Genomic DNA, 17,188 nt, shown 5'->3' on the forward strand with positions numbered 1-17,188 from the left:
ATAAAATCATGAATGAAAATGGAATTATGACAACCAATCCCTCAGAGATACAAACAATTATCAGGGAATACTATGAAAAATTATATGCCAACAAATTGGACAACCTGGAAGAAATGGACAAATTCCTAAACACCCACACTCTTCCAAAACTCAATCAGGAGGAAATAGAAAGCTTGAACAGACACATAAACAGCAAAGAAATTGAATCAGTTATCAAAAATCTCCCAACAAATAAGAGTCCAGGACCAGATGGCTTCCCAGGGGAGTTCTACCAGACGTTTAAAGCAGAGATAATACCTATCCTTCTCAAGCTATTCCAAGAAATAGAAAGGGAAGGAAAACTTCCAGACTCATTCTATGAAGCCAGTATTACTTTGATTCCTAAACCAGACAGAGACCCAGTAAAAAAAGAGAACTACAGGCCAATATCCCTGATGAATGGATGCAAAAATTCTCAATAAGATACTAGCAAATCGAATTCAACGGCATATAAAAAGAATTATTCACCACCATCAAGTGGAATTCATTCCTGGGATGCATGGCTGGTTCAACATTCGCAAATCAATCAACGTGATACATCACAGTAATAAAAGAAAAGAGAAGAAACATATGATCCTGCCAATTGATGCAGAAAAGGCCTTTGACAAAATGCAGCACCCTTTCTTAATAAAAACCCTTGAGAAAGTCGGGATAGAAGGAACATACTTAAACATCATCAAAGCCATTTATGAAAAGCCCACAGCTAACATCATCCTCAATGGGGAAAAACTGAGAGCTTTTTCCCTGAGATCAGGAACACGACAGGGATGCCCACTTTCACCACTGTTGTTTAACATAGTGTTGGAAGTGCTAGCATCAGCAATCAGACAACAAAAGGAAATCAAAGGCATCAAAATCGGCAAAGATGAAGTCAAGCTTTCGCTTTTTGCAGATGACATGATATTATACATGGAAAACCTGATAGACTCCACCAAAAGTCTGCTAGAACTGATACATGAATTCAGCAAAGTTGCAGGATACAAAATCAATGTGCAGAAATCAGTTGCATTCTTATACACTAACAATGAAGCAACAGAAAGACAAATAAAGACACTGATCCCATTCACAATTGCACCAAGAAGCATAAAATACCTAGGAATAAATCTAACCAAAGATGTAAAAGATCCGTATGCTGAAAACTATAGAAAGCTTATGAAGGACATTGAAGAAGATCTAAAGAAATGGAAAGACATTCCCTGCTCATGGATTGGAAGAATAAATATTGTCAAAATGTCAATACTACCCAAAGCTATCTACACATTCAATGCAATCCCAATCAAAATTGCACCAGCATTCTTCTCGAAACTACAACAAGCAATCCTAAAATTCATATGGAACCACAAAAGGCCCCGAATAGCCAAAGTCATTTTGAAGAAGAAGACCCAAGCAGGAGGCATCACAATCCCAGACTTTAGCCTCTACTACAAAGCTGTCATCATCAAGACAGTATGGTATTGGCACAAAAACAGACACATAGACCTATGGAATAGACTAGAAACCCCAGAACTAGACCCACAAACGTATGGCCAACTCATCTTTGACAAAGCAGGAAAAAACATCCAATGGAAAAAAGACAGTCTCTTTAACAAATGGTGCTGGGAGAACTGGACAGCAACATGCAGAAGGTTGAAACTAGACCACTTTCTCACACCATTCACAAAAATAAACTCAAAATGGATAAAGGACCTGAATGTGAGACAGGAAACCATCAAAACCTTAGAGGAGAAAGCAGGAAAAGACCTCTCTGACCTCAGCCACAGCAATCTCTTACTCGACACATCCCGAAAGGCAAGGGAATTAAAAGCAAAAATGAACTATTGGGATCTCGTGAAGATAAAAAGCTTCTGCACAGCAAAGGAAACAACCAACAAAACTAAAAGGCAACCAACGGAATGGGAAAAGATATTTGCAAATGACATATCGGACAAAGGGCTAGTATCCAAATTCTATAAAGAGCTCACCAAACTGCACACCTGAAAAACAAATAACCCAGTAAAGAAATGGGCAGAAAACATGAATAGACACTTCTCTAAAGAAGACATCCGGATGGGCAACAGGCACATGAAAAGATGCTCAACGTCGCTCCTTATCAGGGAAATACAAATCAAAACCACACTCAGATATCACCTCACGCCAGTCAGAGTGGCCAAAATGAACAAATCAGGAGACTATAGATGCTGGAGAGGATGTGGAGAAACGGGAACCCTCTTGCACTGTTGGTGGGAATGCAAATTGGTGCAGCCACTCTGGAAAGCAGTGTGGAGGTTCCTCAGAAAATTAAAAATAGACCTACCCTATGACCCAGCAATAGCACTGCTAGGAATTTACCCAAGGGATACAGGAGTACTGATGCATAGGGGCACTTGTACCCCAATGTTTATAGCAGCACTCTCAACAATAGCCAAATTGTAGAAAGAGCCTAAATGTCCATCAACTGATGAATGGATAAAGAAATTGTGGTTTATATACACAATGGAGTACTACATGGCAATGAGAAAGAATGAAATATGGCCCTTTGTAGCAACGTGGATCGAACTGGAGAGTGTGAAATAAGCCATACAGAGAAAGACAGATACCATATGGTTTCACTCTTACGTGGATCCTGGGAAACTTAACAGAAACCCATGGAGGAGGGGAAAGAAAAAAAAAAAAGAGGTTAGAGTGGGAGAGAGCCAAAGCATAAGAGACTCTTAAAAACTGAGAACAAACTGAAGGTTGATGGGGGGTGGGATGGAGGGGAGGGTGGGGGATGGGTATTGAGGAGGGCACCTTTTGGGATGAGCACTGGGTGTTGTATGGAAACCAATTTGACAATAAATTTCATATATTGAAAAAAAAAGAAAAGAAAAGAAACATTATAAACCAATTAAAAGTACATGGAACATGTTAATATACATTGAAATTATATGAAATAAACAGAAGAGGAAAATACAGCATATACCACATATAGTGACCGCAGTTATGTGAAACACCTGTATATATACTGATAGGGATCAGAAGAAAATAATAATATAGAATATTAATGTCTATTTACCTAATGACTATTGTTTAAATTTTTAAAATACAATTTAAGTAACATCACAAAAAGAGATAACAACACTTAGAAGTACCAAAAAGTGAGATGCAAGAAGAGGTGTATATTACCATCCATGAGTATTTTTGCCAAAAAAAGAACTGAATCTAAAACTGATCAGACCTCTACATCCAACAGTTTATAGAGCATATGGGAGCCAGTGAAAATACACCACAGAAATGCAAAAAGAAAAGCTCAGAATATAGGAAATTCTACATGAATAATCTAGCTTTTTCAACAAATGTACTCCAAGAAAGAAAAAAAAAATGGAAAGAGAAAAAGGAAATTTTTCAGATTTAAAATAGATTTACAAGGTATAACATTTAAATGCAATATAACATGTAGTAAGGCATTCTTAAGATCCTGATACATACCAACAATTTTTAAAAAACAGTAATATGTTTGTGAGGGAAATGAAGAAATGTGGAATGTTAACTAGGTATTTGATGATACTATGGAAAGTCAAATTTTAAGCACAAAAAGGATACCATAATAATGTCTAAACGGTACTTATCTTTTGACAATATACTCTGAAGTATATATAGACAGAATGATATGATTTCTGAGACTTCTCCAAAATAACATGAAGATAAGAGAATAGATGAAACAAGACTGGCCTTGTGTTGTAACTGCTGAAGTTGGTAACTATTGTTGGTACATGAAGATTTATAATACTATTCCCTTTGCCTGTATATCTGCTTGAAAACTTATAATCAAAAAAGGTTTTTTTAAAAATTTAAAATACTTTATGAATTTGAGCAATAATCTTTAAACATTTTTCTACTTCATATAAAACACAGTCACTTTGGTGATCATTCAAGAATTTCAAATCTTTCCATGTACCTAATTATATTAATATGGCCTAATGAAGATCTTAATTTGCATAAAATACTAATAGGGAAAAGCAACCATAACTAAAAATCTGTAGTGATTACAACATTCTGTTCTTAAAATACAGAGATATATATGTATATATATACATACATGAAAAAGTACAGAGATATATATGTATATATATACATACATGAGTCATATTTTTTGAAATCATAAATAAAAACTGGCTTACCTCTCTCAATTTTTCTCGTTCACGTTCCCTCTCAGCAATACGTTTTCGCCTCTCTTCCTCTTCCTTAAGAGCATTTTGTGTTTCAGTTCTTAGCTTATCATCTTTAAGAATCTTTCGAATTTTCTTTCTGCCTTTTCCAGGAGACTTGGAATCATCATTTTCATCTTCTTCTTCTTCCTCTTCCTCTTCCTCTTCATCTTTATCTTCTTCAGAATTACTCTATGGAATTTAAACGATGAGAGGTAAATACCACAAAATTGTCTAATTTATCCATTTCACATTCCAATAATTAATTTAACAAGAAAAAGTAAAACAAAACATACTGAAGAGGTTTAAAATTATACTTTGCAAAAAGGAAGAGCATTAATTGAAAACAACCCAGAAAAGGAGGTAAAGGACTGGAACAGATATTTCTCCCAAGATACAGAAATATCCAATAATCCTGTGAAAAGATGTTCAATATTACTTGTGATTAGGGAAATTTAAATCAAAACCACAGGGGTGTCTGGGTGGCTCAGTTTGTTAAGCATTAGACTTCATCTCAGGTCTGGATCTCATAGCTTGTGAGTTTGAGCCCCGTGCTGGGCTCTGTGCTGACATGACAGCTCAGAGCCTGGAGTCTGCTTCAGATTCTGTCTCCGTCTCTCTATGCCCCTCCCCTGCTCTCTCTCGCTCTCTTTCCCTCTCAAAGTAAACATTAAACCATTTTTTAATAAATAAATAAAAACAACAAATAAGATACTATCTTGCACCCATTAGGATGACTATTTTTAAAATAAAAAATAAGAAGTGTTGGTGAAGATGTAGAAAAATTGGAAGCCTAGTACACTGGGTAAACAGTGTGATGGTGCCTCAAAAAGTTAAATATAGAATTACCACATGAGCCAGCAATTCCATACCTCAGATTATAACCAAAATTAAAAGCAGGTACTCAAATATTTCTATACCCACATTTATGACATTATTCAAAATACCCAAAGATGGAAACAACCCAAATGTTCATCAACAAATGAATGGATAAACAAAACGTGATATGTACATAAAGAGAATATTATTTAGCCTTAAAAAGAAAGGAATTCTGATACATGCTACAACATGGACATGCCTTGAAAACATTGTCAGTGAATCGCTTCTCGGCCTTTTGGCTAAGATCAAGTGAAAACATTGTCAGTGAAATAAGCCAGACACAAAAAGACAAATATTGTATGATTTCACTTATATGAAGTATATAAATTAGACAAATTCACAAACACAGAAACTGGAAGAAGTTACCAGGGGCTAATTACAGAGTTATCAATTGTGAATGTAATTAAGACCACTGAAATGTACACTCAGAAATGGTTAAAAGTTTCATTTAAAAACAAATGAACCCCCCCCCATCTGGGAGCCTAGTGTTGACAGAATGAAACATATTACAGAGAACTTGTACTTACATAATCCTGATTACATGAAAGAAATTTCAATTGGCTAACATCATTGCTAGAAGAAGTTTACTCACACATGAGTCATTATTCAGGATAAAATGTTTTATGTCTTCAGAAAACAGAACACTTCTCATCAACTCTATAGCTCCAAGAATGTAAAATAACTAAGAACAACTTAAAATTTCCATCAGATTTAGTTAAGGAACAAAAAAAAATTGATAATATATCACATTACTGCTATTTATTATTATATTACTACAAATATTATTAATATTACTGCACATTTATATCAATAAGTCAATCTTTCCACAAAAGTATTAAAATATAAATAAACCAGTAAAATTAAATTAATGAATGGAATGCAAAGAGGTAGTAACATATTTACTATAGTCTATGGTGCCAGTTATGATTCAAGCACAGAATAAATGTCATTTACCTTGTTTTCACTGGATGAGTCTTCTTGAACCTTAATGCGTCGCCTTTTCTTTTTCTGTTTATAACTCCGCTGATTTTCTTCCAACTCTGCTTTCTTTGCAGACCTAAAGAACATTTAAAATGAAAAATAAAATATTTCAGGACTTTCCTTAATTATATACTATTTTACTTTTTAATTTTTTTGAGAGAGAGAGAGTGTGCTTGAGTTGGAAAGGAGCAGAGGGAAAGGCAGATCATCTTAAGCAGACTACGCGCCCAGTGCAGACCCCAACCCAGGGCTCAATCTCACAACCACGAGATCATGACCTGAGCCAAAATCAAGAGTCGGACATTTAACTGATTGAGCCACCCAGGCACCCCTAATTAGATACTATTTTAGAACTGATTTCCCTTTGTGTACATTCCTAAAAAAGACAACAAAAACAAAAAGCAAAAACTCTTCACTAGGTTCAAAAAGGATAACCCTTACTTCGAATCCAATAATTAACATTTTAAGTTATTCAGAGGAGAGGTTTGGCATGAGTCATAAGATGGATGATGCCTTTAGAAATATAAATAGCCAACATACAAACAAAAAATATTCATCATCTCTTAGAAAAAAAGGCAGATTATAAAAGCTAGATGCTGGTTTCTTAAAATGAGCTTACAAACAAAGAAAATAGTAACAACTTTTGGCAAAAAAAAGTACTTTGGGCTTAGAAATTGGTGTATAAAGTTACATATTTTAAGACAGTACATTCCTGGCATAAATAACAGACACACATATCAATGAAAGAAAAATGTGAGTCCAGATAAAACATCACATTTGTGATGAACTGATTTTCCACAAGGTGTCAAGACAATGCAACAGGTAAAACAACATCTTTTAGATAAATGGTACTGAGACTAGTAGTTATCTACATGCAAAGGAATAAAGTTGGACCCCTATCTTACATCATATATAAAAATTAACTCAAAATGGATCAAAATCCCCTTAAAACAGACAGACATATAGATAGATAATGTTCTGGCTAACAGACTGCTCACTAATTTATTGTTGAAAAAGTGAGAAAATGGCTATAGACAGGGACCCTAGGCTTACCTTGTCCCTCAAAGACAGGTAAATAACTGTCAAATCATTCTGAATACCTAAGAAATTGACCTGAGAACTGATAAAACAAACGCCACAAGTAAAAAGAGAGAAGAGGCCACACTGAAGAAAGTAGGCAGTTCTGAGGTGTGGTTTGGGGGAGAGACCAACCGTGTGTGCTGCAGAAACACTGGACTGCAAAGAGATACACACAAAAAAAACACATCCCCCAAAGCCACTGGTGGGAAAATGAGAGGAGCTGATTTTCATGAGTTTTTGCAACCAGTGGAATCAAAGACTGGAGTATTAAAGGTTGGTGGGCTTGGCTAGAATAGAGACTGGAGTGCACTGTCCTACTCCTGGACAGAAGGCAGGCGAGCAACCCTGTTGCTGTTTGTTCCACAAACAGTGCAATCTGTGCATGGAGAGACACTGTTCCCTCTTCTTAGAATGCATTTGTGAGAGGTACATTGCTTTATAAGGCAAAAAGACCAAGTGGGCACCATTCCCTCAAGAAAGTTTTGAGTTTAAAGTAGCAGGATTGGCTGTGATAGAGATGAAAGGGCACTGCACTGCTCCAGGCAGGCAAGCAACCCGGGAAAAGACAGTGTGAAAACAGAGATCTGAAAAACACCTACTATGCACGAGTGGAAATTATTCGCTCTTCTAGAAGGGCTTCCCTCAGATGAGCCAGCATGGACTCCAACTGGCTGGTGCCATTTCCCTCCCCACCCTCAGTATAAACCAACTTCAGGAAACAACATGGCGCCAACATTGGCTGCTTAACCTGCTTACACCAAGTCCTTATCCCCTTGTGCTCTGCTGGTACTGCTTTTCTCAGACAAGTGTCTGAGACCAAAAGACCAGTAAACACCGATTCATGCACCACATCTACTGACCACAGAGCTCTGCAAAGCTTTAGTTCTAGTGGAAATACTATCAGGTCTCTCTTAGATAGCAGACAACAGTACACCTACTTAAAACTCACCACATTCTGGCCAAGGTCCCAACACTACCCATTGCAGGGAAGGAGAACCTCTGCAGATGACTAAACTGAGGAATAAAGCAAAAACACTTCCTGAAGTTCCGAGTCCTAGACATTATATGACCTCTTTTTCATGAAGCCATTACTCAGGAACAGGAAACCTAACAGGCTTTTCTAACACAGAGAAAAAGATAAAGACATAAAGAAAATGTCTACACAGAGTAATTTATCCCAAAAGAAAGAACAAGAAAAGGTCAAAGCCAGAGATCTAATCAAAACAGATATAATATGCCTAATGCAGAATTTAAAGCAACAATCATAGGTTACTGGCTGGACTTCAGAAAAACATGGAAGACATCACAAACACATTTACCATAGAAATAAAAGAGCTAAAAACAATCATTCAAAAATTAAAACAGAAATAACTGAGATTTGAAACAGACTGGATGTAATGACCACAAGCATGGAAGAAGTAGACAAATGAACAAATGATATAGAAGATAGAATTATGGGGGTCGCCTGGGTGACTCAGTTGGTTGAGTGTCTGACTCTTAATTTCAGCTCAGTTCATGATCCCAGAGTCATGGGATTGAGCCTCATGTCAGGCTCTTCACTGGGTGTGGAGCCTGCTTAAGATTCTCTCTACCTCTGCCCCTATCCCCTACTCACATGCTCTCTCTAAAAAAAAAAAAAAAAAAAAAAAAATCTCAAAAAAAAAAAAAAAAAAAAAAAAAAGAGGAAGAAGAAGATAAAATTACAGAAAATAATGAATCTGAACAAAAGAGAGAAAGAAGAATGATACATCATGGCATCAGGCATAGGGAACTCAGTGACACCATCAAATGTAATAATATTTGTATCATGAGAGCCCCACAAAAAGATTAAAGAGAGTTAAAGGTGTATTTGAGAAAATAATAGCTGAAAACTTTCATCATCTGGGGAAGGAAACAGACATACAAAAATCCAAGAGGTACAGAGAACTCCCATCAAAATCAACAAAAGCAGAACACCAAGACATATCATAATTAAATTCGCAAAATATAGTAATAAAGAAAAAAAATCATAAAAGCAGCAAGACAAAAGAAGTCCCTAACTTACAAGGGAAGATGCATAAGGGTAGTAGCAAATCCCTTCACAGAAACGTGGCAAGCCAGAAAGGAGTGGCATGATATATTCAAAGATGAATGGGAAAAATCTGCCGACAAGACTACTCCATCCAGCAAGGCCATCATTCAGAGTCAAATGAGAGATAAAGAACGTCCCAGACAAATAAAAACTAAATGAGTTCATGACACCTAAAGCAACCCTGCAAGAAATATTAAAAGGGACTCTTCAAGTGGGAAAGGAAGACCAAAAGAGACAAAGACAAGAAAGGAACAGAGAAAATATCCAAAAACAATGACAAACAAGTAATAAAACAGCACTAAATTCATATCTATCAATAATCACGATGAATATAAAAGGACTAAATACTCCAATCAAAAGACATAAGGTACCAAAATGGATAAAAACACAAGACCGATCTATAACCTGCCTACAAGAAACTCATGATAGACCTATGGACACCTGCACATTGAAAGTTAGGGGATAGGTAAATATTTATTTTGTAAATGGACGTCAAAAGCAAGCCAGAGTCACTATATGTATATCAGACAAACTAGATTTTAAACAAAAGACTTTAACAAGAGATGAAGAAGGTTATTATACCATAATAAAGGGGTCTCTCCAAAAAGATCTAACAATTGTAAATATTTATGTCCCCAACATGAAAGCACCCAAATATATAAAACAATAACAGACATAAAGGAACTTATTGATAATAATACAATAATAGTAGGGGACTTAAATACTCCACTTAACAATGATGGACAGAACACCTAAGCAGAAAATGAACAAGGAAACAATGGCTTTGAATGACACACTGGACCAGATGGATTTAACAAATGCATGCAGAACATTTTATTCTAAATCAACACAATACACCTCCTTTTTGAGAGCACATGGGACATACTCCAGAAAAGATCACATACTAGGTCACAAATAAGGCCCCAAGAAGTACAAAAAGATTGAGATCATACCATGCAACTTTTCTAACCGCAACACCATAGAACTTGAAGTAAACCACAAGAAAACATTTGGAAAGACTACAAATACAAAGAGGTTAAAGAACATCCTTCTGAAGAATGACTAAGTCAAGTAGAAAATTAAAGAAAATTAAAAAATACATGGAAACAAATGAAAATGAATGCAGGACAATCCAAAACCTTTGGGATACAGTAAAACCAGTCATAAGAGGGGAAGTGTGTATCAAGACAAGCCTACTGCAAGAAGCAAGGAATTCTCAAAGACAAAACCTAACCTTACATGGAAAGGAGCTAGAAAAAGAACAAGAAACATAGCCAAAAGGCAGCAGCAGAAGAGAAATAATAAAAATTACACGAAAAATAAATGACACAGAATCAAAATCAATAGTAGAAGAACAAACAAATCAATGAAACCAGGAGCAGGTACTTTGAAAAAAATTAATAAAGCTGATAAACTCCTAGCCAGACATATAAAAAAAAAAAAGACCCAAATAAATAAAATCACAAATGAGACAGGAGAGATAACCACAAATACCACAGAAATACAAACTATAAGAGAATATTATGAAAAACTTTATGCAAACAAATTGGGAAATATGGAAGAAATGGATAAATTCCGAGAAAACATACAAACTAAAAAATTGAAACTGGAAGAAAAAGAAAATTTCGACAGACTGATAACCAGCAATGAAATTGAAATTGGTAGTCAAAAACCTCCCAACATGGGCGCTTGGGGGACTCAGTTGGTTGAGCGTCCACCTTCAGATCAGGTCATGATCTCACAGTTTGTGAGTTCCAGTCCCACGTCTGGATCTGTGCTGACAGCTCAGAGCCTGGAGCTGCTTCGATTCTGTGTCTCCTTCTGTCTCAGGTCCTCCCCCACTCACAGTCTGTCTCTCTCTCTTTCTCTCAAAAATAAACAAACATTAAAAAAATTAAAAAAAAAAAAAAAACCTCCCAACAAAATAAACTCCAGAGCCAGATGGCTTCCTAGGGGAATTCTACCAAACGTTAAAAGAAGAGTTAAGGGGCCTGGGTGGTTCAATCAGTTAAGTGTCAGACTTTCGCTTAGGTCAAGATCTCACAGTTTATGAGTTCAAGCCCTGCATCAGGCTTCTGCTGTCAGCACAGAGCCTGCTTTGGATCCTCTGTCTCCCTTTCTCTGCCCCTCCCCTGCTTTCTCTCAATCTCAAAAATAAATAAACATTTATTAGAATAGTTAATACCTATTCTTCTCAAACTAATACAAAATAGAAATGGAAGGAAAACTTCCAAATTCATTCTATAAGGCCAACATTACCCTGATTCCAAACTAGATAAAAGACTCCACTAAAAAAGACAACTGCAGGCAAATGTCCCTGATAAAGACGGCTGCAAAAGTTCTCAACACAAAAGTAGTAAAAAAAATCCAACAGTACATTAAAAAACATCATTCAACACAATCATATGGGATTTATTCCTGTGCTGCAAGGGTGGTTCAATATTCATAAATCAATCAACATGATTCGCCACATTTATAAAGGAAAGGATAAGAATCATATAATCCTCTCAATGGATGCTGAGTAAGTACTTGATGAAGCACAGCACTGAATCTTAATAAAAAACCTCAACAAAGTAGATATATATGGAACATACCTCAACATCATAAAGGCCATATATGAAAAACCCAAAGCTAATAAAATCAATAGTAAAAAACTGGTAACTTTTCCTGTACAGTCAAGAACAAGAAAGGGATGTCCAGTCTCTCCACACTGTTATTTAACATACTAGTGGAAGTCCTAGCCTTAGCAATAAGCTAACAAACAAAAATAAAAGGCTTCCAATATCAGCAAGGAAGAAGTCAAACATTAACTGCTTACAGATGCCATGATATGCTATATAGAAAACATAAAAGACTCCACCAAAAAATTGTTACAAATGATAACAAATTCAGTAAAGTTGCAGAATACAAAACCAATATGCAAAACTCTCTTTCATTTCTATACCCCAATAATGAAGAAGCAGAAAAAGAAATAAAGGAGTCAATCCCACTTCCAACTGAACCAAAAACCATAAGATACCCAGGAATAAACCTAACCACAGGAGTGAAGTATCTGTACTCTGAAAATGATAAAACACTTATGAAAGAAATTGAAGAAGACACAAAGAAATGGAAAAACATTCCATGCTCGTGGGTTGAAAGAACAAATATTGTTAAAATGTCTACACTACACACAAAGCTATCTACATATTTATGCAATCCTTATAAAAATATCAACAGTATTTTTCATAGAATTAGACTAAACAATCCTAAAATTTGTATGGAACCACAAAAGACCTCAAAGAGCCAAAACAATCTTTAAAAAGAAAAGCAGGGGCAGGGGAGGAGCCAAGATGTCAGAAAAGCATGGAAGTTTTTTGTGTGTCTCACGTCCATGAAGTATAGCCAGACCAACACACCTAGAAAAATGACTGGAGGATTAACACAACGATCTGCATAACCTAAACCACAGATTTAAAGAAAAAGAGAAAAAATTCATTTTTGTTTCAGTTTTTATTAAAAATATTTTTCTTTAATTTTGATTATTATATATTTTACTTCTGTGTAAACTTTCTTAAATTCTATTTTACTTCCATAATTTATTTTAGTCTGCTTGAGTATATTCACCATTTCAAATTTTTAAACAATTTCCTTTTTTTTTCTTTTTATCGCTTTTTCATTTCTTTTTCTTGAATGCAGAAAAACTTCACTTTTACTTCCAATTTCTATTACAAATATTTTCATTTAATTTTTTTACTACAGTTTTTGCTTTTATGTAAATTTTTTCAAATTCTATTTCACTTCCATCACATTTTTTAGTCTACTACAGTGTATTCACTTTTTCAAATTTTCAAACGATTTCCTTTTTTTTCTTTTTTCTTTTTCATTTCTTTTCTTTTTCTTGAATACAGAAAGAGAAAAAATCATTTTTACTGTTAACTGTTATTAAAAATATTAAAAATATTTTCTTTTAATTTTTTTCTACTATATTCTTTACTTTTGTGTATTATTTTTTCCAATTCTGTTTTACTCCCATCACCTCATTTTACTCTGAGTATATTCATTTTTTAAAACTCTCAAACAATTACTTTTTTCTTCTTCCCCCCCTTTTAATCTCTAATCTGTCAAACCACTTTTGATACCGAGACCAAAACACACCTAGGATCTAGCATCATGTAGTCAATTGTGTGTGTGTGTGTGTGTGTGTGTGCGCTTAATGTTTTAATTTTAATATTTTTTAATTGAATTTCAATTTTTGTACCTCATCAATTCTTCTTCTCCCTTCAAAATGACAAAACGAACGAATTCACCCCAAAATAAAGAAAACAAAGAAACAATAACCAGGGACTTAACCAACACAGATACAAGCAAGATGTCTGAACCAGAATTTAGTATCATGATAATAAGAATACTAGCTGCAGTCAAAAATAGATTAGAATCCCTTTCTGCAGAGATACAAGAAATAAAAAATAGCCATAATGAAATTAAAAATGCTATAACTGAGCTCCTATCACGGATGGATGCAGTGGCAGCAAGGACAGATTAGGCAGAACAGAGAATCAGCAATATAGAGGACAAACTTATAGAGAATAATGAAGCAGAAAAAAAGAGGGAGATTACGGCAAGAGCACAATTTAAGAATTAGAGAAATCAGTGACTCATTAAAAAGGAACAACATCAGAATCCTAGGGGTCCCAGAAAAGGAAGAGAAATAGGTGTAGAATGGTTATGTGAGCAAATCATAGCGGAAAACTTTCCTAACCTGGGGAAAGACACAGACATCAAAATCCAGGAAGCACAGAGGACTCCCATTAGATTCAACAAAAACCGACCATCAACAAGGCATATCATAGTCAAATTCACAAAATACTCAGACAAGGAGAGAATCATGAAAGCAGCAAGGGAAAAAAGGTCCCTAACCTACAAGGGAAGACAGATTAGGTTTGCAGCAGACCTATCCAGAGAAACTTGGCAGGCCAGAAAGGAGTGGCAGGATATATTCACTGTGCTGAATCAGAAAAATATGCAGCCAAGAATTCTTTATCCAGGAAAGCTGTCATTCAAAATAGAAGGAGAGAGAAAAAGTTTCCCAGACAAACAAAAATTAAAGGAGTTTGTGACCACTAAACCAGCCCTGCAAGAAATTTTTAAGGGGTACTCTCTGAGGGGAGAAAAGATGAAAATATATATATATATAAATAAATAAATACCATAAGCAACAAAGATTAACAAGGACCAGAGCACACCACCAGAAACTCCAACTCTACAAGCATCACAATGCCAATAAATTCATATCTTTCAGTACTCACTCTAAACGTCAATGGACTCAATGCTCCAATCAAAAGACATAGAGTAACAGAATGGGTAAGGAAACAAGATCCATCTATACGCTGTTTACCAGAGCCCCACGTTAGACCTGAAGACACCTTCAGATTGAAAATAAGAGGATGGAGAACCATCTATAATGCTAATGGTAAACAAAAGAAAGCCAGAGTAGCCATAGTTATATCACACAATCTACACTTTAAAATAAAGACTAAATAATGAGATGCAGAAGGGCATTATATCATAATCAAGGGGTCTTTCCACCAAGAAGACCTAACAATTGTAAACATTTATGTGCCAAATGTGGCAGCACCCAAATATATAAATTAATCACAAACATCAAGAAACTCATTGATAGTAATACCATAATAGTAGGAGACTTCAACACCCCACTTACAGCAATGGACAGGTCATCTAATCAAAAAACCAACAAGGAAACAATGGCTTTGAAGGACACACTGGACCAGATGGACGTAAATATATTCAGAACATTTCATCCTAAAGCAACAGAATATACATTCTTCTCCAGTGCACATGACACGTTCTCCAGAATAGACCATATACTGGGACACAAATAAGCCCTAAGCAAGTACAAAAAGATCAAGACCATACCGTGCATATTTTCAGAACACAACACTATAAAACACGAAATCAACCACAAGAAAAAATTTGGAAAGGTAACAAGTACTTGGAGAATGAAGAACATCCTACTAAAGAATGAATGGGCTAATAAAACAGTTAAAGAGGAAATTAAGAAGTATATGGAAGTCAATAAAAATGGTAACAGCACAACCCAAAACTTCGGAGACATAGCAAAGGTTGTCATAAGAGCAAAGTATATAGCAATCCAGGCCTTCCTAAAGAAGGCAGAAAGATCTCAGATACACAACCTAACCTTACGCCTTAAGGAGCTGGAAAAAGAACAGCAAATAAAACCCAAAACCAGCAGAAGACAGGAAATAATAAAGATTAGAGCAGAAATTAATACTATCGAAACCAAAAAAAAAAAAAAAAAAAAAAACAGAACAGATGAAATGAAAGCAGAAACTGGTTCTTTGAAAGAATTAACAAAATTGATAAACCACTAGCCAGTTTGATCAAAAACTAACAGGAAATGACCCAAATGAATAAAATCAAGAATGAAAGAGGAGAGATCACAACAAACACAGCTGAAATAAAAACAATAATAAGAGAATACTATCAGCAATTATATGCCAATAAAATGGGCAATCTGGAAGAAACGGACAAATTCCTAGAAACATATACACTACCAACACTGAAACAGGAAGAAACAGAAAATTTGAACAGACTCATAACCAGTAAGGAAATCGAATTAGTAATCAAAAATCTTCCAAAAAACAAGAGTCCAGGGCCAGATGGCTTTCCAGGCAAATTCTACCAAACATTTAAGAGTTAACACCTATTCTCTTGAAGCTGTTCCAAAAATAGAAATGGAAGGAAAACTTCCAAACTCTATGAAGCCAGCATTACTTTGATCTAAAACCAGACAGAGACGCCACTAAAAAGGAGAACTACAGACCAATCTCCCTGATGAACATGGATGTAAAAATCCTCAACAAGATATTAGCCAAGCAGCTCCAACAATACATTAAAAAAATTATTCACCACAACCAAGTGGGGTTTATACCTGGGATACAGGGCTGATTTAATATCCCCAAAACAATTAACCTGATTCATCACATCAATAAAGGAAAGGACAAGAACCATATGATCCTCTCAATAGATGCAGAGAAAGCACTTAACAAAATACAGCATCCTTTCTTGATAAAAACCCTCAAGAAAGTAGGGATAGAAGGAGCATACCTCGAGATCATAAAAGCCATGTATGAAGGACCCAATGCTAATATCATCCTCAATGGGGAAAAACTGAGAGCTTTCCCCCTAAGGTCAGGAACAAAACAGGGATGTCCACTTTCACCACTGTTATTCAACATAATATTGGAAGTCTTAGCTCTGCAATCAGACAACACAAAGAAATAAAAGGCATCCAAATCGGCCAAGAGGAGGTCAAACTTTCACTCTTCGCAGATGACATGATACTCTATATGGAAAACCCTAATGATTCCACCAAAAAACTGCTAGAATTGATTCTTGAATTCAGCAAAGTTGCAAGATATAAAATCAATGCACAGAAATTGGTTGTATTCCTATACACCAACAATGAAGCAACAGAAAGAGAAATCAAGAAATAGATCCCATTTACAGTTGCGCAAAAAACGATAAGATACGTAGGAATAAATATAACCAAAGAAGTGAAAAATCTATACACTGAAAAGTATAGAAAGCTTATGAAAGAAATTGAAGAAGGCAATGGAAATGGAAAAAAATGGAAAAAGATTCCATGCTCCTGCATAGGAAGGACAAATATTGTTGAAATGTTGATACTACCCAAAGCAATCTACACAGTCAATGCAATCCCTACCAAAATAACACCAGCATTCTTCACAGAGCTAAAACAAATAATCCTAAAATTTGTATGGAACCAGAAAAGTCCCCAAATAGCCAAAACAATCTTGAAAATTAAAACCAAAACAGTAGGCATCACAATCCCAGACTTCAAGCTATACTACAAAGCTGTAATCATCAAGACAGTATGGTACTGGCACAAGAACAGACACTCAGATCAATGAAACAGAAGAGAACCCAC

The 17,188-nt window shown here is 35.4% G+C and overlaps 1 protein-coding gene across 8 annotated transcripts in view; it reads right to left on the reverse strand.

Annotated features, from left to right (window-relative positions):
- The window catches only part of ATRX (ATRX chromatin remodeler), a 314,554-nt gene that overhangs the window by 153,082 nt on the left and 144,284 nt on the right, over positions 1-17,188 (reverse strand). For all 8 annotated transcript variants that reach the window (XM_049643991.1, XM_049643990.1, XM_049643987.1 and 5 more), the window contains 2 exons: positions 6,039-6,141; positions 4,179-4,397 (listed from right to left, as the gene is read on the reverse strand). In XM_049643991.1, coding sequence (XP_049499948.1) covers positions 4,179-4,397; positions 6,039-6,141 — 322 coding nt within the window. The remainder of the gene's footprint in view (positions 1-4,178; positions 4,398-6,038; positions 6,142-17,188) is intronic.

The sequence above is a fragment of the Panthera uncia genome, chromosome X (genome assembly GCF_023721935.1).
Source record: "Panthera uncia isolate 11264 chromosome X, Puncia_PCG_1.0, whole genome shotgun sequence".
NCBI lineage: Eukaryota > Metazoa > Chordata > Mammalia > Carnivora > Felidae > Panthera > Panthera uncia.